Source organism: Balearica regulorum, chromosome 2, assembly GCF_011004875.1.
Source record: "Balearica regulorum gibbericeps isolate bBalReg1 chromosome 2, bBalReg1.pri, whole genome shotgun sequence".
Lineage (NCBI taxonomy): Eukaryota > Metazoa > Chordata > Aves > Gruiformes > Gruidae > Balearica > Balearica regulorum.
Window position 1 is genome coordinate 54704630 of NC_046185.1, and position 23451 is coordinate 54728080.

Here is a 23451-nt window from a genome sequence, read left to right on the forward strand (position 1 = left end):
CCCCTTTGTTCTGGAGAACCCAAAACAGGCAAAAAGGTGCTACCAGAGCTTATCATGAGGCACCAAAAGCCAACGATGAGAAAACCCATCCATTAGAAACCAGGCTCCATCAGTACTGCTGCTCACTCCTTACTGAGCATCAGGTGAGGAAGACATTACCAACAGCTCACTCCCACTCTTTTAACAAGTTGATCCCTGTGTTGCAGGAACCTGTTGAGAGAAATTAGTCTATGCTGATATTCAGTTTTTCACTAATTTCATTTCTTCTGAGACCTGAGTGGGTAACCAAGAGAACTTGACTGAATCCCATAGCCTTTCAAGAATTTATTCTACTTCCTCTTATCTTTTCCCCTAATTTAGATTCAATGCTTTTAGAAAAGCCTTCAGTAATGACACATTAACCCCTGTATTTGACACTAGCACACATTTAAAGAACAGCTGCAGCATATTTCATGGTAGTACTATTGAGAACAGCTATTTTTATATACTTACCATAGTAGACATAGTACATTCTGAGACACTTAAAAAAATCACCAAAACCCCCCATGAGTAGAGACTGTATGATTTTTAGGTGCATGGTTTGCTATTGAATAAATATTTGAGGATTTTGAACTCTTAACTATAATATTATCACAGAATACTTTTATTTTTCTGAAATGATAAAATTAAGATGGCTGTTTCCAAGTCACAGTGTTTTTTGTTGGGTTTTTTTGTTTGTTTGTTTGTTTTTATTTTAGAGCAGGGATTTCCAATGTAACAACACAGAATCAAAAACTTTATGAAGAGTAGTATTTAGCAATCTCTTACAACAGCCTGCTGTGGCAACATGAATTTCCATTCGGGTGTTGCTGCTTGATTACCTTACAAAGAATAGCACAAATGTAGTAATAAAATTGTGATAATCAACCTGAATGAAGGCATAGCAAGCACAGTGCAAGACAGCTACAGACACATGATTCTTCTTCATGAAAGAGTTGTGATAAACGTACTTTCACATGTTTGTGCATCCTTCTATTTACCCCTGATAAGTGCTAAAAGATGGTGACTTTGTTTCAAATACAAATAGATACCATTTTGATTGTCTTGTACTTTTAAGATATGAATTATTGTGCTGAATAATGCATTCATTACTACAAACCTTATGAGCACATTGCTTACTTCATAAGATTGTCTAGTGAATCTGAAAATGCTTCCCTTCTTTTGACAAGAGAAACCAGAGACATGTAATGTATTAAGAGTTTCTTTAAGTGTTTTTTATTTGTAATCAGACCTGCATCACATCTGTAATAATTTCTATAGTCTGTACTTTATCCAGAAAATATAATCTGTCAGTGAAGATACCAAAAATACCCACTTTCACCATGTAGTAAGTGTATAACAAGCCAAGGGTAAAGTTTTCTTTTGTGCAGTTCTCTCACATGCAATACAGACCTCAGCTACATAACCTGGATGCAAGTGGTGTGCAGAACATCCTTTGTCAATAGGAGATACTAAATGCATGCCTTAATTTAGGGATATATACTCTAGATAGGAGATGCATTATTTGGCTCCCAGTGAAAACTACGCTATTTAAGCTACAGTATTTGTTTTTCCTCAATAGGAGACCATAGAAAACTTCCTCAAGGCTCTGTTAGGCTTCCTACCATTTTTATTTTTCCAAGATATTAGACTTCTGACAGCATGGAAAACAATGAATATTATTTAATGTTTGAGTAATAGTGTGTCTAAAAGGACTAGGACAGTAAGGGGATATTGTAGAAAAGCATAGTGGGAGGAGTGAAATAGCCTCATACAAACCAGTGGCAAAAGTCTGGATTGACTGGCTTTTGAAATTCCTCTTTTTCTAACATGACAAAAAAAAAAAAAAATTGGACATGCAAAAAAGTTTCCAAACTACACAAAGATTACAAATCTAATTACCAGGAACATTTAAAAAAAAAAAAAAAAAAAAAAAAAAAAAGACATACTGCAAATTTCTGGGAGAAAAAGTATTAAAAAAAAGTAGAATAAGCCCAAAGAAATGGGGATTTTGCTGTTCTATAGTTCTCCTTCCTATGGAACTGTAGCTGAGTCCATGGGTCCATGGCAAACACCATTTTGCACCCCAGAGTCTCTCCAACAGGCTTGCTCTCCCTCATCCACTAGAGTTGCCTGCCCATCAGCCTCAGAATTGAACCTTTACTCATGATCAGTTTTCTTAGGCTCTCAGAAAGCAAAGATTTCTTGCTAAATCTTTTTCTAAGCACTCTTGATAAAGAGTGCTTAGAAAAGAGCTACCTCCCAAACAAATGTCAACTGATGAAAAAGCTAATGGTAAAAAAAAAAGACTATTACAACAACATATACATATGTCAAGACCTAACTACTTCTACCTTTGAAAGTTTGCTTGGCTGGAAAAATTCACCCAGTGTCTATAGAAATGAACCAGCTGTGTACTTGCAATCCAAGTCAGTTTTCATTATTAGAGGATTTAGAACAACTTCAATGATGTAGAATTTTTCTTTGCATTTTTAAGTGAAAGAAGATTGAGCTAAATCATTATCTGGTATGAGTCAGTGCTGTTAAATTTAAAAAAAAAAAAAAAAAAAAAAAAGGAACCAAGCAGACTTCAAAGGCTTAATATTACAATATGTGGCTATTCATGACTAAGCCTCTGGCCATGAGAAAGAATCTTGAAATTGTTCAACACAAGCAGTAGGACACAGTAAGTAATAGCCAATTACTTAAACCAAAAAGTCTCTTTGAGAATCATCTGAGTAGAAAAGCAATTATGAAAGTTTGTCTCCTTTCAGATCCTGTGCATCTACTTCTCTATATTTCTAGGTGTATTACTACAAGAATTCTGTTGAAGCAGAGCTATAAGCCATTTCTATAATTAAATATACTGTTATTAATTTCAGATGTATAATAGTGCAATCTTCATTACAGTATGGGAGCATAAAAGTGAAAGCTACATTTATTTAATTTGTATTTTTAGAAACACCATGGATTTCTTCAGCTATATAGAGAAGTTAAAGGATAAGTTCTGTATTACCAGCTTAAAGCAGTGCTATTTAAGGAGAATCTACGTAGCAATTGCAAATATCTAAAGTCAATTTACGCCCAGCAGGTGAGAAATATCTACCATGACAGAATTCAGACACAGTATATTTCCATCCTTCAAGATATTAATAAATTCACATATTTTTTAAGCTGTTCCAGTCTTCCCTTTCTGTAAATCAATCCCCAGCAAACCTGCAAAACTAAAAGAAAAGCTGGCGAGCTCCATATCAGCACATCAGTTCCTCTTCTTTCAGTATCAAGAAAATTAAAAGGAATAGTTGAGGCACAAGTGATTTTTATGCAGAAGTATAGAAATATTTCAAATAAGTAGACTAAAACTTCAGTATGTCTTTTAACTTCTTTAAAAAAAAGACATAGATCATAGGTCTATGATCACAGAAATAGATCACAGTCACTGCAGTCTTACTGGATTGCCTTTTTTTTTTTTTCCCCAGGATGAAAAAAGAAATTGGTTCACAGAACTTACCAAATCCACTTTATATTGCCATTTCACATAGTCCATGTCTAAACAAAGCAAAGTACAAACTCACGCTTCAAGGCAGCCTGAAAGCATTCTGCTATACTCAACGGTAACCTATTTCTTTGGTGAAGACAGCTTCAGTGAACCCAGTAACTCAGAGGAGAGTCCGTCCACCTGAACTGACATAAACATTGCACGCGGAACTTACATAAAAGTGTACTGACAACAAGCGTTTGAGAGTAACTCTATACCATAAGAGTTTGTGCTTGAAACTACTTTTATAGCTATGGTTATTGTTTCTGTTAAGAGGCACTGCATAAATACGGAGTTAGTCATCTAATGCACTTAATATTTCTCAGCTGAGGACTACTGCAGCTTTACCCTATGTCTAGGTGTGATTATACTTTGGTTTGCTTTACAACCGTAACATTGCACTCGCAATACAGCTGCTACTAAAGAGAAGGCTGAAACCACTGCAGACCGGAGGACTGAAAAAAAATCAATCCGCTCCTTTACTTCTTTTCATGCTTCTTGGTTAATTTTCCTCTTTCTAGCTGGAGGCTCGTACTGCTGTTTGTTCGCTTCTCCTTTTGCTGGCTCTCCTGGGAAACTTGCTGCACCGCTCGGAGGATAGCAGTCTGCACAATCTGCTTGCTGGCGTTCTGCAGCTTAACTTCGTCTTGCTCCGTCCCCGGCTTCTCACCTGCGAGAACCAAACGACAAAGAAAGGGAGCTAAGCGTTTGTGGCTACTCTATGAACACCTGAAGGACAGAAAAGGGGGGAAAAAAAAATCCACAGAATGCTTGGTATTTACACTTCATTACTAAATAGGAAGCCTGCTAATGCAGAAGATGAAGAAGTAGGGTGGAAAATGCCTGTGTGCTCAGCACTACAGGACTGAATGAAGGGGGGAGACTTTGAGTCATACAGCTCAGTTACCCACTTTCCACAGAGAAGGAGGGTTTTCTCATCCAGCTGTGAACCACATCTGTTTTGACTTGAGCTGTGCTTCTGGATGGGGAATTGGACTTCATTTTGCAAGCCTGACATGTTCTCACTCACTACCATAAAGAGAAAGAGCTGTTTCATTAACATTTCTATTTACTTTTACTTTAGATTAAAAGCCCTCATCCATCAAATTCCAATTGACCTCAAGGTGCAAAATTTTGTTAAGTGTCAGTTTATTGATCCTTAGCTACATTTGCAAAAATATTTGCAAAAGCACTAAAAATGCTCAGATTGCTGTAGGTAAAACAGAAAAAAAACCCTCAAAACCCCAAACAAAACCCCCAAACCCACCCAAAACCAATGCACAACATTTTCTATAACAACCTGACAAATATGTATTTCTTATGTGACACTTCCTTGTTTTGCCAAAGTGATAAAATCTGGAGAAGAACAAAGTAATTTAATGTGACCTCTGACATTTGGTAATGAAGAGTAGTTTACGTTAAGATGTTTCTCTTTGGATGTATTTTGACTCCTAACAAAAATGACAATTTGGACAATAAAAAATGATGCGTTATGTTCAAAGTTGACCTTGATATAAAAAAATAATTCTGAATTAAGGTGATGTACACCTATTGGCATTTAAGAAAATGTATTCTCAGTTGCTAATTGAAATGCTTAGGCTAGGTACTTATTTACATCACTAGATTTGATTTTAAAGTCTTTTAAGATACGCATCTCAGTTCTCTCTTAATTGATTTTTGTGCTCAAGTATTTCATTAAACAGGATTTGTATTTTACTGTCTGTTTTAATGCCATATATTAAGAATTATGTCCTGAAAGAAGTAAAACAGAGTGAATTAAAGGTCAGCTGCTCTTTTGAGAGGTCCACATCTGGAATTGTTATACATTCCCAGTGTTCTTTAAGAATTTTTGGCAAGGAAATTTAGGTTAGAGACAAAAAGTAGAATCACTTGTTTACCTTAACTACTAAGGTAACTACTAAGATGTGATACACTTTGAGGGAAGGGACATGGTTCTGCACCTGAGTTAAGGCAATCCCCAACATCAATGGATGGTGAATGTATTGAGAGCAGCTTTGTGGAGAAGGACTTGGGGATACTGGTAGACAAAACATTGGACATGAGCTGGCCTTGTGCATTTGCAGCCCAGAAAGCCAATTGTATCCTGGGCTGCATCAAAAGAAGCATGGCCAGCAGGTCGAGGGATGTGATTGTCTCCCCTCTACTCTGATCTCATGAGACCCCACCTGGAGTACTGCTCTGAGGCCCCCAGCACAAGGAAGACATGGACCTGTTGGAGTGGGTCCAGAGGAGGGCCAGGAAGATCGTCAACTCTACTATGAAGAAAGGCTGAAACAGCTGGTGTTGTTCAGCCTGGAGAAGAGAAGGCTTCAGGTAGACCTTATTGTGGCCTTTCAACATATAAGAAAAGCTTATAAGAACAATACAGAGGGACTTTTTACAAGGGCATGTAGTGATAGGACAAGGGGTAATGGCCTTAAGCTGAAGGAGGGTAGGTTTAGATTGGATGTAAGGAACAAATTTCTTATGATGAGGGTGGTGAGACCCTGGAACAGGTTGCCCAGAGAGGTTGTGGATGCCCCCTCCCTGGAAGTGTTCAAGGCCAGGCTGGATGGGGCTTTGGGCAACTGGGTCTAATGGAGGGTGTCCCTGCCCATGGCAGGGGGGTTGGACTAGATCTTTAAAGGTTCCTTCTGACCCAAACCATTCTGTGGTTCTGTGATTCCATGACCTATGAGCCCAAAACAATCACCAGCAAAAATGATCAAAACTTACTCCATGAGAAAGAAATAGTTCATTATGTCCCATGTTTCTTTGAAAGTAAGTATATTTTCTTTCAAAAATATACTTATTTCATCATATTGATATTATACATGTTCTGGCTAAAAATAAAATACAAATGTGATTTAATGGTTTAATTCTATTGAAACTGAATAATTAAAAAAAAAAAGCAAAGAAACAACAACAAAAAAAACCAACCCCACAAACCCCACCAAAACCCACAAAACTCCTGCAACTGTACTGAGATGACAAAGCTTTTCTACAATTAAGAGGTTAAAACCATGAAAACTTAGAAGACATGTTTTAAGCTGGAAAAACCAACTGAATGGAATCACTTGAATTTTTGGCACAATCAGCTTCCCTGATTCCGTTTGTTCCACTCCTCAGCACTTGAAACAGTGGGGTTTTTGGATAAAATTCAACATTACTTAACAGTAAAGTACAGATATTTCTTTATTACTGAAATATGAACTCACTTTGTATTACACAATGAATTAGTCTTCTTGCTGGGCTGAAAAAATCGGCCAACTCAGCTGATGTTCAGAAGATAATGTATTAGAAAAACATTGATAAACATGAAATTGTAAATACAAATGAGTCTGTGGGAATGGACTATGTGGTTACATGAAATGTGAAAAATTTGCCAACCCCTACAGCCATAAACCCCTCAGAATTTATTGTTAAAAACATAATGTCATTAAGCACCTTGCTGTTGAAAATTACTCAGTTTTCTTTCCTTAGGGATGCTTCATTATTTATTTGGTTCTTGCAATTTAATTTCCAAAATCTGAACTTTAAATATTTTTACATTAGGAAGGTCATCCACAGCAACACCCAGCTGAAAAAAGGACAGTTTTCCTGTGAATTTCTACACAAATTTTTCAGTTATTATGGAGCAAAACCTGCCTGAAAACACCACTCAGATAGGTGAGACCTAGATTATGTCTACGCAGCTCTAACTCATTAGATGATTCTTTTACTTGCTGGGAAAACAAAGAAAGAACAGAGAACCCAAAATCTCTGGACTACTTCTGCCCTGCCTCTGACGGTTTCCATATGCACAGAAAGGAAATAAGGCAGCTCAAACCAACTTAACAATTTTACATTGGTGTAACACAGTTAGGGTGATAGTAAGCCAGGTAACAACAGCTAGTTGGCTTTGGATGTGGAGTGAGTCAAAGATATTGACCTTGGATGATGTGACCAATGAGACCATTGGCAGCTTATGCTTATCGTCTAAATTAGAAAGCATCAGTGAAAATATTAGCCCTTTTTGAGGGGCATATCTGACACTGTATAAAGGTCTGAGCCTGCATTGGGACCATTACGCATAGGAGCTGGACTGTCAGCCAGGATCCAGACATATCAAGCAGTCAGACGCGAATGTCCAGCTCCCCTGGGTGTCTGGTGTCCGTTACAGCTGGCCTATCTCAACATGACCCTGGGTAAATGGTTCTAGGTGACCCTGTTTGAGCAGGAGTTGGACAAGATGACCTCCAGAGGTCCCTTCCAACCTCAAGCCTTCTGTGTTCCTGCGATTGTAGCTGGTGAGGCTGCCACAAACCCCATTTTTTCCACTTCCTGAAGGAGTAAACTGCAGTCTCTGGAAGAGTATCCCCACTGCATCCTCTTCTTCCCATTTCAAGGAAATCAGTTAGCACAAAGCTGTTTTCTGAGAAGCTGATTTATTTATTGATATGCTGGACCTATCCTAACCAAGAAGAGAGGAATTGACTAAGGAAAGCAGAGATGACTCATACAAGGATCCCAAAGGGACTGAGCTGGAACATATCTATCAAACTGTTCCACCTTGCTGAAATACAGACTGCTGTACACATAAACAAAGGCAGAAATTTGAGTGCTTAGAGAATTAATCAGCCATTTTAAGAACCGCATATTTTCAATTAGGTAAAACAGATATCATGCTTGTTGTCTAAGTATTTGGTGTTTAGCTAAGCAAAATAAGAGTTACTAGGGTGATAAGATACAATTAATTTTTATTGATGATTTTTTTTAAGATTTGAAGAATAACTAGTTTAATTAAAATTCTATGACAAAAGATCACTTGATGTAATTGCTGGAAAAACTTGCAGGATAGCAGAAACAGCATTCTACCTACTAGTTATCCCTGTCTAATGACTACTATTTTTCTCTTGATGTCAGAAAATCTTTTCTACTTATTCTCTATCTTTAAATGCTCACCTGACTTATACAGGAACCCTAATTCTGTAAATAGAGAACTGAAAAATCCAGGTTAAGTGATGTTAAATGCAAGGCAGCAATTTTATCCTTAAGACATGACAAAGTCTCTTTAGCACGTTTTTATTACCTTATCTTTCACTTGTTAAGTTTTATGCCAACTAACATAGCAGATGAAAAATAATTTGCAAACTCCAACCTCATTCTGCAATTTAAAGTATAGTTTGAGACATTCAAAAAAACTCAACATGTTGGACCGACTGCAGGAATCAGTCACATATTCCACTTTCATCTAAAACTAGTGTCATACATCAGTACCTCAAAATTGCCTTGGCTCACTTGAAGATGTTCCCCATGAAGGAAAATATCCTAGCAGTTTGGAAAAAGAATAAAAGCATTTGAAGTAGATTCCAAGTATTCATTTCAATTACTAGAGCTAATATTAGTTTAAGTCCAAGAACATCTTGTGTGGGAGACTTTACATTCTCTGCAATGTTTCTGGACTATGGAATATGCCTAGAACAGTATACATGGAAAATGATAGCTACAGAAAAAGAGCATTTAGGACAGACTAAATCTTGAAGAACTTCACTCTGGTTGCACATGGAACCATTTTCTCATTTACACACTTCATTTTCCTCAAAGCATCCTGAGTCACCTCCTTTCCAGCCTGCAATCAAAGTAGTCTCCTGACCTTTCTGTTGATATCCCCTGAGCCTTTTCCCCTTCAGCTACAAGTTAAATTTAATATGCCTTGTAAACACTCCTACTAAGTAATATTCAACAACAAATCATTTGTTTGAATCAGCAGTTAAGTTCTCTACCGTACCTTTTCATAGGATTGTCAGGAATACTATCATGAAGCTAAACTACCACAGGCATGACCTTGCTCTTGCAAAGATGCAAATCCACCCCAGATCCACTAATGGTGGCAATGAACTGTGGGGGAACAAGGCACCTTTCAGCGGGTGCAGAATCAGTGATTTAGAAGGAAACGGAAGCAGCATTTCTCATGTGGAAAGACAGCAGGGACTAAATAGTGAACGATCTGTGGTAGGAAGGAACTTTGGACTCTTGGAGAACATGGACTAGAAATAATTTATCATCTGCTTTTTGAGAAGACATTAGTCATGCACAAGCATGAATTTACATCCAATCTCAGGACACTTCTACTGTCCCTCAGTTAACCCTTTTGCTTCTTCACCTGTATGAGTTTACTGCTTTGCCCAGGAGAAAAATAATGCCCTTAATTTAATTCACCTTTCCTCAGAGCAAGTGACATTTATGCAGCTCATCATGTCTTCCTGCAGGTTAGGTCTCATTCTGTCTTGAGGCAGAATACAACCATTGCATTTGAAGAGACCAGCTTAACTTATATGACAGGTTCCATGAATCCCAAGGGCCATGCCTCAGAGGTCAAATGTTCTGCTTCACAGGAATAACAAATGCAGTTTAATTGCAGCAAATGAATGTCGCTACAGCTGTTCTTCTGGAAAAAATAAATGTGTGTTTGCATAAGAAGCTTTGAGCTTAATCATATCTAAAACTAACAATAAAAATCATATCCCTCTAAGCAAACTTCTGAGCAATTTAGAACCCACAATTACCCAAAATGTATTCCCATTGGCTACAATTTTAATTTGTGCAAAATTTCTGAAGCTGAAAGAGCCACAAAGCAAACATTCTTGCTTCATTTTTACACGATATTATGCAGGTATATCCTTTAACCAGGAAATTTACTATTTGTTTTATCAATATATTGCTTCGGATTGCAATAGTTAACCATTATGCTATTTTCTGCAGCATTGGAATGTTAGAATTATTTTTTCCATTATTAATAAAAAATAATAATAATCCAATGAAATACTGATTTCTGGTAAATCTATTTCAATTCTATTGAAAATTATCACTATAATTTTTATAATCCAACTGACAGTACTAATTAAATTTTTAAATGGAATGCAAGTATAAATAAGCAAGATTGTGACTATAAGACTTCATCACAAGGTCCAGTATGGATGCAGGGGAGCTGTATTTATGGAAAAAAAGTTGCAGGATATTACCTAAATTGTGTTTATAAACTGTAGAACATTCAAAAAATTAAAGAACCTGGCAAGTTTGTTATGACATAATGTACGTGTATATGTTGTAGTAATTAACAGTAAGATTCTTTGTATCAATATTGATATTCTTCTACTACAAGAAATGAAGTTCAGTTCTTTAACCTCCCATCGGCATTAGACAGTGACATATCTCTCCATCTGGCTGGCAACAGCATGGAAGTTCCAGGTGAGCCTCTTCTGGCAAATATTTTGTAACTTGTGAATTGAAATGGTTAAAAAATCTCCTTGTGATTTGCTTTATAGGTTGGTGCTAGGATTTCAGCACTACAAGCCTGATTGGAAGGAGAGATGTGAAATATGAGGCTGCACAGCATCCATAATCAGGAAATGCTGATGAGTCATCTTAATTACATCCAGAATGAATGAACATGACAGTCAACGAGGGCTGAAGGCTTTCCAACATGTGTGCACAAACCCAACTTTATGCAGGAGTGTCATTAAGCTATTTACAGGATTAGAGACCCCATTTGTCTCAACATCAGTAATGATGCCAGTTCAGAGACCTCATGAAAAGGTCATACAATTAAGTTGTAAATTTAACCTTTAAAAAATTAAATAAGAAATGTGTTCTTAACTGTATTAGAGTTAATTCTGTCCAGTGGTGTTTCTCATGCTCTAAAATGGAGCCTTGTGAGGTCCTGACTGATAGCTGTCAAGTATCGGAGGGCAATACTCAGTTACCCTGATTCCTTGAGGAAGAAGGGAGGACACTGAAAGTATCAGAAATGCTAAGAGGACTTTCTTGTTGGATTGTCATGTTTTTCCAATTCCCTAACCTGCAGCGTGCAGGGGATTTTAACACTCACTGTCACTAGAGACGTCACGACTCAATTCAGTTCTATTTTCTGCCCTAACCTCACTCCTTAACTCCTGCAACTAGCAAGAAGAGGAGCTCTATCAGGAAGGGGGCCAGCACAGACTACTTTGCTCTTCAAAACAAATTATAAGAATGAAGCCGGAACAACCCTGCTCTGAACACAAATCCAGGAGGAATGGAAGGGTGAAGGAGAAGAGCAGAAATGCAGATAAACTTTCTCAAAGGACATAGTAATATCTCTAGAGTAATACTTCATAGTATCTTTTTTTATCCAGACAACAGCTATATCTGAACTGAGTTTTCATATTTTTTTTTCCCACTCAGTTTTGCTCTTTCATAAGAGAAAAGAATATCTGGACGTCTCTTTTATTTGTTTGCTATATAAAAGTGATCTTTTTGAAGACTCCAGTGAGTTATTTCATGCTATTTGAAATATGCCAGCCAAAATGAAGCTTCCAAAGTTTTTTTAGATTAAGAGGTTATTTGGATCTACAGATACATTATCTATTCTTACGGATTTTCTAAACATGTTTTAGTAAGATTTCTTGCCATACTTTAATAAGATTAACTAAAAACAGATTATACATTTCAATCTATATATTTTCTGGCTATTTTCATATTTAACAATTGTCCTGGTTTCAGCTGAGAGGATTGATTTTCTTCATAGTAGCTAGTGTGGGGATACATTTTGGATTTGTGCTGGAGACAGCATTGATAATATAGAGATGTTTTTGTTCTATGGACTTATTGTTGAGCAGTGTTTACACGGGGCCAAGGCCTTTTCTGCTTCTTGCACTGCCCTGCCAGCGGGATGGCTGGGGGTGCACAAGGAGTTGGGAGGGGACACAGACAGGACAGGTGACCCCAACTGACCAAAGGGATATTCCATACTATATGACGTCATGCTCAGTTTATAAGGAGCTTGGGGGAAGGGGGGTGGGGGGTGGTGGGGGTGGCGGCATTCAGAGCAATGGCGTTTGTCTTCCCAAGTAACTGTTACCCATGACGGAGCCCTGCTTTCCTGGAGATGGCTGAACACCTGCCTGCCCATGGGAAGTGGTGAATGAATTTCTTGCTTTGCTTTGCTTGTGTGCACGGCTTTTGCTTTACCTATTAAACTGCCTTTATCTCAACCCACGAGTTTTCTCACTTTAACTTTTCTAATTCTCTTCCCCATCCCGATGGAGGGGGGGGGGGGGTGAGCGAGCGGCTGCGTGGTGCTCTGCTGCCGGCTGGGGTAAAATCACGACAACAATAAATTCACTTCTTAAGGACTATGTCTTTTCAGCTTTGAAGACTGGATGTAGTTCAAAGTAGTAGTCACTGAAAATTCTGCCACACCCAAACCCATAAGTGTGATACTCAGATTTTGCTCTCAGAAGCAAAATTTCTGGATCTAATGCTGTAAACTAACATTAATTTATGAGGGGTTCTAACTCCTAGGCTGGAGTTCAGTGTATTAAAAATAAGGTACTTCCTAAAGAGCATCTGAGACCAGTTGCTCTAAAGTCAATGAAGAACTGAAATTCTCTTCCTGTACAATTTTGCCATTGCTTTTAGGGAACACACTTCAAATACTGAAATAAGAAATCTCTCTGCATCAGCTGTGCTAGTCCCATGGAAGGAGAGGTCCAATGGCACAGGTACAAGTGACCCCTATGGGAAGAAAATAGGGAAGAGGTTATATAACCTGTTGTCATGGTTTAACCAGTCAGGCAGCTAAAACAACCAGACAGCCATTCGCTCACTCCCCGCCTCAGTGGGATGGGGGAGAGAATCAGAAAAAAAAAAAAAAGTAAAACTCGTGGGTTGAGATAAAGACAGTTTAATATGATAGAGAAGGAAGATGATGATGATAATATCCAAAACAAGTGATGCACAGCACAATTGCTCACCACTTGCAGACCACCCGATGCCCAGCTAGTTCATGAGCCATGGTTTACCCTGGCCAACTTCCCCCAAGTTATATACTGATCATGACATCATATGGTACAGAATATTCCCTAGGCCAGTCTGGGTCAGCTGTCCTGGCCATTTCCTCTCCCAGCTTCTTGTGCACCCCCAGCCTCCTCACTGGTGGGGCGGTGTGAGAAACTGAAATGTCCTTGACTTGGTGTAAACATTGCTTAACAACAACCAAAACATCAGTGTATTATCAACACCATTCTCCTCCTAAATCCAAAACGCAGCACTATACTCGCTACTAGAAAGAAAATTAACTCTATCCCAGACAAAACAAGGACATCTGTCAAAAGCCAGCAAATCAGTGAAAACATCCTGCTACATTTTAGATGTGTTTCAATTTATACCAGATTATTCAGAGAGTCTAATTTTGGGAATTGTCTAGTTAAACCTCAGATGAAGCAGAGCCCTTCCTTATCTCTAAAAAAAAAAACAAACCCAAAACTCAACACACAAATCTCTAAATTTGCATATGCACAAAATAGTATAGAAAAGCTTTCCTGCTTATTTTAGAATGTGAGTGGAGTTTGAAGGCTGTACATAAGGCTATTAGTAATTGAGGCTAAGATTTTATGTATATGTGTATATATATACACACAAACAAGAGAAAGCAAATCAGAGATTATATAAAGTCTACCTCGAAAGAGTAAAAACCCCAGTTTTTTAATAGCTGTAATTTTGATGGAATTTCTGTTTGCAACAGGATGCCATGGCATGCTATTTTCCCCTCTTGGAGATACTTTTCTAACTTCCCAGAGAAATATTTTCTGCTCTATTAAGAAAATTTACTTCAACACAAAACGTAATGTCAATCTGCAAGTATTTAACAGAAGTAGTAATGGATATGCACCTACTCCATACTGACGAACGGTGAGTGGGTTCACTGATCAAAGTAAGAAAATACAGTGTCATTATATCAAATATGCATACTACAAAGTGGAGCAAATGTAAGTAATCCACAGGAGATTATACTTGCCTTACCATTAGAGAAATATCTGAGTAGAATATGGCTCAACTTACTTCTTCAGCCAGAAAATTTCAGACTTTCTTGAAGAAGGAAGACAGCATGTTCTGATAACATGACTACAGGCATTTGCAGGGTCAGACGACAGCAGCACAGAGCTCACCTGCCTTGACTTCCCTGGCAAAGCATTCTAAAGGAACCTGAAGCATTTTATGGCTATTCAGGTCAGCTTTTCATTTCTGCTATCATCAGTAAGGATTCTGCTCCCATTGCAATCCCTTAAAAAATAAAAAATAAGCAATCTCGTTCTGAAGGAGCTTGCAAATTATTATGGAAAGAACACATTACAAATGGGTAACCAGTACTCAGATAATTTCAGAAAGCCTATAAAGAAATTACTAATACATTGCTTGCAAAGAATTTTTGTTTTACTTAGTATTTGTAAACTTAATACAATGGATTGTGTCCTTAATAAAATCCTTAATAGACAAGATTGAAGGTATAGGAATAAATCTATCTTTCACTTTATTTTACAGTAAATGCATTTAGTTTCCATTATCATGATAAAGCTTACAAGGTTGGAATCATATTATTTATCTCTATAACAAGTACAACACAGCAATTCATCAAGAAGAATAATGATTTGGAGGGAGAAACTTTAGCGGTCAGTGTAACTCATTCCTTTCGTACATTCACCGTTTGACTTTCCCTAACTAAGTCCATACACTGTGTCAGTAAGGGTGTTAATAATGACTGTATCACTTATTACCGCCATCCCCCAACTATGAACATCAACTTCAATATAGGCCACTACACAGCCACTGTGAAGACAGAATTCTTTTCATTGCTAACCTGAATAGGATTCAACTCAGTGATGCCAAAGTGAAAGATGCCAGCCTGACTTGTTTAAACCTCCAGTTCTGTTAAAAATAACCTGGAAAAGTAAATGCTGTGCCAGTTTTTAACACTATGTGGATTCATACTTTAAAAAAATATTACACCTAAGACTGTTGACTACTTTTTAAGCTTGCTAATTTCTTACATTTCTTAGTATCTATGAACTAACTTTCTTTCACCTCACTAATGAGATCTGTTAGTGGAGTTTCACAACAGGGGAAAGATCAGTTGGGGAGAGGTCAGCACAAGAAACAATTTTTTCTCAGCAAAAAAGAGCAAGAAATTTCCTCCTATATGATTTCTTCCTACCAGGCAGCAAACACTTTGAAGTATTAAGAGCTCTTAGCTGCAAATGCATTCAGATATTTTGGGGGGGCAACTGGCCTCCATACTCTCTACCAGTCACCACAAATTCTGTACAAGAAAACCATCATATGAGACTGCATGAGGTCTGCAAAGTAGTCTTGTCTGTAGCCTCTGAATTATGTCCATCATGTGGGCTTTGTCCACACTAAGCTAAAGAGCAAGAATCCTACATGTATATACTCTTACATCTCATATCAGGGTTTTTATTTTTGGAACTGCAGAACTCAGAGCATTAGCAGAATGTAGCAGCACAGCAGCTAACAGGGACAAGGACCGCGTCCTGCCTCACTGCAACTGTTTTTATGGGTGATAGGCACTTCATAACTGAGAATGCCAGAGCACCACACTCTGCACAAACACTGGAGATATCCCACAACCAGTTACCTTCAAAAAAGTAAAGTTATTGCTAGCAATTTTTCCATTCATTAACAGGTCCCTCTATAGTGTCTTGATTTGTGCATTGTGGACAGGGTTATCCACAGCACCTGTAACTCTATCATCAAAAAAAAGCTATCAAGAAATGTCATGTCTTCACATCCTGCAGCACAACAGGTCGTTGCTTTCCCAGCTTTTCCACTAGAGAAGATGAGGACTATTCAGACAAGTAAGCACATCTGTTTCAGTGCGCAGCTGCTATGTCTTCAATTGCGGTTTAATGAGATTCCTAAAATGTTTGGTACAGGATGCGTTTCTCATCTTCAGTGTCATTATGCCAGTCTGCTCTACTGCTCCTAGCTTAAAGGACAGCTGTGCTGCTGAAAAGCTAGTTGAAAAGCTATTGGCGTTGCTGTTGTAAGAAAAAGGTGCTGAGCAGTGAATATTCTGACTTCTCTAATGTCTATCTTTAAACTTTTAAGTGGGTTCACACATCTTTTTTTAAATAAAAATATTGATAGAAAAATGAGTTCTACCTCCTCCTCCTCCTTTTGGGATTGCAGGGTCATGACTAAAGCCTGTGAGTTCCTAGTTATAGAGAAAATGTCAGGTAAGAAGACATTCTTCAAATTACACTGAAAAATAAGATTCACCTGAAAGATGAAATCACACAATTCAAAGCAGATACAAGCTTAAAGGATGGGAGTGCTCAGACACAGAAACAAGCTGCCAGTGTAAACGTTGCAATTGTTCTTGATGTATTCAGATCAAAACTGATTCCTTTCTATACGATATTATTTCAACGAAACGCAACTTTGTACAGTACTGACTGGGTGAAACAGTGATGGCCTGCAGTGATGAGACTCTATAAGTTGGTCATTATCTTACGGTCTTACATTATAGAGTAGAATTCTCAAAATATACTAAAATAATCCCTGAAATTACACTCTAGTGAGAGTTACTTAGAAAGCCCATTAGGTAGCTCAGATATCCTTAACAGGTTTCTAACTTTATTCGCAAGCTAGTTTTAAAACTGCACGCCATCTTTGTGCTACATCAGTACATACACATAAGGGCAAAGATCCAAGACGTAAGTGTTTGAGTGACTCGTGCAAAATAGTATCAGAAAAGAATCCTTGGAGCATGGAAAACACCTTTGTATCCCACTTGTGCAAGCAAATCAGAAGTAAACAGTGTTATTTAAAATTTGATTTTACCTTTCCACTGGAAAAAGCTTTAGGGCTGAAAAAAAGCATGGGATATGCCCAAGGTTATTTTTGGGAAAAGTAACTGAAAGCAATTTGCAAAGAAGGAGTATGATATTGATAAGCAACATATAAAATTATGGTTAAATCTGATAAATCCTGATATTGGATGCAATCACTCCTTTGTAAACTAATGATGTGGTAACAGAAGAAACTACAAAATGCAGCAAGCTTTTTGCTGATGCTTTCAAACAAATAAATGTTTTAATAACTCTTAATTCCTTACCTTACAAGGACAGATATTTATTCTGTGGAATTATTTATAATTATCAATCTTTTATAAGCTAATTTGGCAGTGATATTCTTTTAAATTCTGGAATACATTATCTTCTGAAGTCTCCTAAGAAAATCTGGCAATTCAACAATGATGACTTCTCTTTGCTTTTTGACCTAATTCAAAACCTTGAAATGTCATGCTTCTCTACTGCAGTCCCATACATACCTCCATCTTTACATTCAATGATGTGTAACACTTTTTTTCTCTACTTCTCAGGCTGCCTAAAGCACTTCAATTCAGGAAAAGTAAAGAAGCTAAACTTTGCAATGTGTAGCTTGTCCGCATTTCCATTTCATGAATCATCCCCCATTGTAAGGGCTTCAGGTCACGTGGGAATTCTCCAGGTAAAATCAGCTCCCAGAAATCACATAGAGTTTGGACTGCATTTCCTACAAGCCAATCTACCATTAGTCAACCAGCACAGAGAAGCTCCAGACAAATTAAGTAAGGAAAAATGTACTTTTTGCAGTTCCTCTTTCTGGAACAGACTCAAAGTTAATTAAAACTGGGTATGAAGAAAGACCACATACGAATAGCAGCTTTTTGCATACCTGTAAATAGCAATATACTGTCTAGAATGAGCCAGAAATTCCATTTTAAACATGAAATACTGGCCTTTTTGTAACAATTTGATGTATCTAGCTCAGCAGTATCCAGGCTTGCTTTGGGGGGTTTTGTTTGTTTTGTGGGTTTTTGGTGGGGGATGTTGGTGGTTTTGTTTTCTTGGGGTTTTGTTTTGTTTTGCTTTTGTTTTTTTAAAATAGTAGCTGTAAGATTTAGGGAAAAGAGCTAAAGCTTAACAGGAAAGTATCTATTCAGTCAATAGTCAATTGGCTTAATCTTTTAAAAAGTATATTTCAATTTGGTAAGCTGCTTCTACTTAACAGTTTATAAACATAGCATATTAATGCAGTGCTTTGCAATAACATATCTACAACCTTAAGGAAGAGAGCATGACCTTATTCATATGCAAAATCTTATGTTTGTCTTCAGATAAACAAGTTCCGTGAGTTTTTCTGGAAGAGAGTTTTCTTTTGGTCGTTGTTGTTTTCTTTTCTTTTTTCTTCCACCCCCTCTCCCCCCAAACCTGCAAGGTTGTTTATCATTCTGACCCTAACTGTTTAGAGTTAGACAAATCTTTTTCTTCCTTCCCCCTGCCCCCCAGCAAATAAATGAAACAGAAAATAAGGTCATTCATGACAGTGAGATAAATTCAGAAAGTTGAATCAAGAAATGCAAATCAATTTCTTAGTAAACTTATAGTATTCTGATATCATATGTACTATGAAGATGCTAAAGATGTACTATTTTTATTTTAATATCTGGAAAAGAAATAATGCCAGGGCAGGGCTGATTTGCACTGAAGAAAAGCAATTAAAAAACCCCAACAAAACCAAACAACAAAACAAACAAAAACCCAACAAACACAAAACAAAAAACCAAACCACAATCTACTCAGGTCTTGGTCTATCTGAATACAAGAGATTGTCGGGCTCCTCTGGTTGCTTTATCAACTCTTTTACAAATTCCTACTTAGTTACCCTATGAATATTATGGCAACATCTGCAAGGAAACCATGGGCTTTTCTTTGAGTAAAAGCAGACTGAAGAAAAAGGACTATACAAGACACATTTAGACAGAGGGATGTTGTTTTATTGTTTGTTTGGGTTTTTTTTTCTTTATGGATTAGAGTTGTGAAAAGAACAATTCATTCAGTTATTAATAAGAATTAGAGCTTGTTCATTATCAGCCTTTGGGGAAAATAAGCATGTTTTCATTATTTTAGAGGTAATCTCTTCCTGCAGTATTCTGGTCCCATTGTGCATTTAAAAAATGAGCACTGTTAATGGTGACAGCCTGTCAGATAAAAGGAGTTCAGAAAAGAGCCACTAATACCGAAAGGTGCACCATAAAAACCAGTGGCTGGTTCTATTAAGATAAATAACTTAGTCCCAATTTCAGAACACAATGTACAGGAAAGTATCAAATTAGACAGCAACGGGGCAGTTAAAGAGACAAAACGAACTTCTGATTGTTGAAAAAGAATATTAATTTCTCAAAAAATTAGACTTTGTTGAGTTATTGAGTTAGCAAAGTCAACCTTAAGATAATTTTTTTAATGAAGGTATAAAGCTTTTGGACCCTTATCCCTTCACAGACTGGATATAGAATTTCAAAGGAAGATAAAACTCCCATTAGCTTTGCAAAACAAAGGTATTAATAGTTACTCATTGTCAAATTGCAGCCTGTACTTTCCCTTTTCTATTGACCCATTACTTTTACTGACAATTATACATCTTTAAAGAAGTTAATTTCAAGTCATTTTACTACAGAAGATATTATACATGACTTACATTTACATCCTGGAGCTGCTGGGCCTCTCAGCCCTTTTCAAACAACAAACTGCCTATTTCCAAGCAGAATGTACTAAGTCCACTGCAGATTCTTTGTAGCTTCCCTTCTTTTATGGCGTAGCACATATATATACTATACAGTAGAGATTCTGCGCCCTTATAGAGTGAGGTCTCGTATTAGACATGAGCTCCTGCTGAAGTCTTCGATTTTGTTCCACTAAAAAACTGGACTGAACAAACTTTCTGTTTTTTTCCATTCAAATACTTGGCCGAAACGGGGGGGGGGGGGGGGGGGGGGGGGGGGGAGTAGAGGAGGGGGGAGATATGGAAATTTGTAAAATATCTCCCTAAGTTTCAAAGATTCTCTCACTGGCCGCCCCACAGGTGTGGGTGCCAGAGGAGGACTCACTCTCCAGTCACTGCAAGGCCACGTCCCCTTTCCTGACCCTTTAGTGCAGTCTGACAAGCACAGTCCCCTGCACACTTGCACAGGAGGCTCCTGTCCCTGATGGGAACCACAGGGGTGACCCTCACAACTTCCGTCTCCACAGCTAAACACACGCTAAGCTAAGCCACCTTCCTTGAAACGGCCTGTCTCTGCTTGGTGGCAGCTCTGGTTCAGCCGTTACCCCCTCCCCCGCAGCCCCCGGAGCAGCTCTCGGGCACGGCTGGGGCCTTCCCGCCAGGCTCCCCCCGCCGGGCACGGGAACCGGCTGCCCTTACCTGGAGCGAACACCATAGTGCCGCCCGGGCGCGGAGCGGCTCAGCACCTCGGACAGCTCCCGGTCCCGCCCGGCTCGGCACCTCGGACAGCGGCCGGCTCAGCGCCAGCACCTCGGACAGCGCCCGTCCCCGCCCGGCTCAGCACCTCGGACAGCGCCCGGCCCCGCACGGCGGCGGAGGCGGCTGCGGGCCGCGGTCCCTCCCTCCACACTGCGGCGGGGCGGGGAGGGGGCCGGGGCGCAGCGCGGCCCCGCGCCTCCACCGCCCGCACGGACACGGACACGGACACGGACACGGAGACGCTCTCAGGGAATCATCACTGCCACCACTCGTCGCTCTGGAGCGGCAGCAGGGGGAAGGGCAAAGAGGAGGAAGGTAATAGCGATCTGCCCAGCGGGGAGACCGGCTAATTGCTCCCAATTACCTCTCGGCAACAGCCCCGCTGCCTGACATTTCGGGGCGCGCTGCTTTCACCACAAGCTAACAGCCCTGCTAACAGGCTCCAGCGACACCGGACTTTGTCACAGTATTTTAGTTTTCAAAGGTTCGAATGCGGAGGAATTTACACTGTGATTCCACAGGCCTGTTAACCCAGCTCTACTGAACAGAAGCACTTTGATTTAAGAGGGAACATGAATGTTTCAGCATATAAAAGATGACATCGGGGCCAAAAGATAAATAAATTAATGAATAAGTAACAAAATAAAGAGGAGGGTAAGCACAGAGAGAAGACAAAACTTAAATTTTTCCACCAACTTTTTTATTTCACATTTAATTTGCTTTTATTTCTAAACCCCATGCTCAGAGTTCCTGTGGACTCTGAACTTCTACAACAGAAGTGAGAAACACAGCAGCCAAATGGGACACAATTTAGAGAAACTAACTGTCTTGTTTAAGCCTACACCTGCAAGAGGTATTTTGAAAAATATTCATTAATTAGTGCAAATTAGAGAAAGTAGATTTTAAAAAGCCACTATTTTTAGCATGATTTTTGTATGTAAATTTTTGCAATATGCAATACATTTTCCAATCACATGTTCATAGCCTTCAGATATTCCTACAAGCCTATTCCATTCTTTTCATAGTCAAGCATTTTATACACATCGAATTCTCCAATTAAATCTGAAATATTTCAAGTTTCTAAAAATAAGGCCTTATTCTTAAAGTGCAGATTCAGAAAAGAGCTGATCTGCTTAAATAATTCTGCCCATATACTTGAGTAAGAACTCAAGAATGGCACCACCATCAAAGTCAAGCTAATCTGGCAATAGGTTTTTCTTTTTTTTTTTTTTTTTTTTTTTTGGAACACTAAGATAATTTCTCCTTGGGAATGCCTTCCGGATTCATCATCACATATCGTTTCTACTATCTGATTTCTGGATATTCGTTTTATCACAAGATCCTCCCCTTAGGAATTTCAGCTGCTTTATTGCCAATTGTTTGTCTCCTGTCTTATATTTCAGAGATTCAATTTCACTTCTCTCAGATGGCAACTGAATTATCTAACCTAAACATTACACCTCTGACTGCTGAGAAATGGTGTTCTCTCTAAGAACGTTACTTCAAAACTCTTTAATATACCCTTTTTTCATTTGTCGTTGTTCTCATCCACCTTATGTATGAGAACTACGAGGATACCTATGAGCTGAATTAGAATGATTTCTAGTACACATATCCCACATAATATACAGAAAAGATTAGCAGTCAGCAATATTCAGCATTCTTAAGAGATAGATCAAGGATACCATAAAATCTTTAGAAGATCAGGACTGATATTTTGGAAACACTGCAGGAAAACTTGCACTGGTATTTTTTATGATGCATATGTTATGTGGCTCCTACATACTCGAGTCATGTGTTCAATGGAGATTCAGCTATCATGAAAAAAAAAAAAAGTGTTAATCCACTTTTCTCAAAAAAAAAAAAATCTATTGGATATATTTCTATTACATACATCCTCAAAAGAAATTAGAGGTATGTTTCTAAGGGAGTGAGTTTTGAGATGGTGGAGCAGCTTGTTAAAAGATTTCCAAAACAGTGAACATGATTCAGTGATTTGAAGGCAAATAACTTGTAAAATTGTAGATGGGTATCTTTGACTTGGTAACACAACCTTCACCATTTTGGTGAAAGAATACAGGTCATTAACTACAATGTTCTACACACATCTTTCTTTAACTCCTATCTGTATTTAATCTAATAAATTACCCAAAACAGGCATATTTTATTTTAGAGTCTTTAGTTTTCTTGCTCAAAGTAAAAGCATCAGCAATTAATGTTTTCTGACAGGGGGGGAAAAAAAAAAAAAAAAGAAAAGAAAAAAAGTTATCAAAAAGCATCTTGGGCTTATTTTTTTTATTTAATAAATTTTTGAATTTCAGATTTGGTCACAAGTTCAAATGCACAAAAAACACTGAAATAATTGCACAGGACAGAGTTCTGTAGTGAATTGTCACCTCAAAACCCCCGTGCAGTTAATGCAATACAACCACCAAAACAGACAGTGTACTAATAATTATTCTCATTCAACTTCAGATCATTGAAAAACATTAGTTATGCCAAATTATTCAAAAAAAGCCCTTGAGAACATAGCACAGTAGTAAGAATGAGGTTATATCATTAAAATATAATACATGGCCTTGATTAATTAGAGATGTACCATCGACTTGTATGAAATAGAAAATAGGAAAGCGCTTACATAAACATCTATTTTTTTACAGCAATTATACAGTCCCCACCTTGTGTATCATTTAAGTTCTTACTGTTTGAGTGAGGCATTACTAGTTTCTGTATAACATCAGGATACTTAAAGATTCTTGAGTATATATCTT

The 23451-nt window shown here is 38.1% G+C and overlaps 1 protein-coding gene across 1 annotated transcript in view; it reads right to left on the minus strand.

The window, feature by feature from the left end:
• Positions 1-2258: 2258 nt before the first annotated feature.
• The window catches only part of AKAIN1 (A-kinase anchor inhibitor 1), a 31775-nt gene continuing 10582 nt past the window's right edge, over positions 2259-23451 (minus strand). The window contains exon 3 of the mRNA XM_075744397.1: positions 2259-4226. Within this exon, the coding sequence (XP_075600512.1) occupies positions 4036-4226 (191 nt within the window). The 3' untranslated portion in view covers positions 2259-4035. The remainder of the gene's footprint in view (positions 4227-23451) is intronic.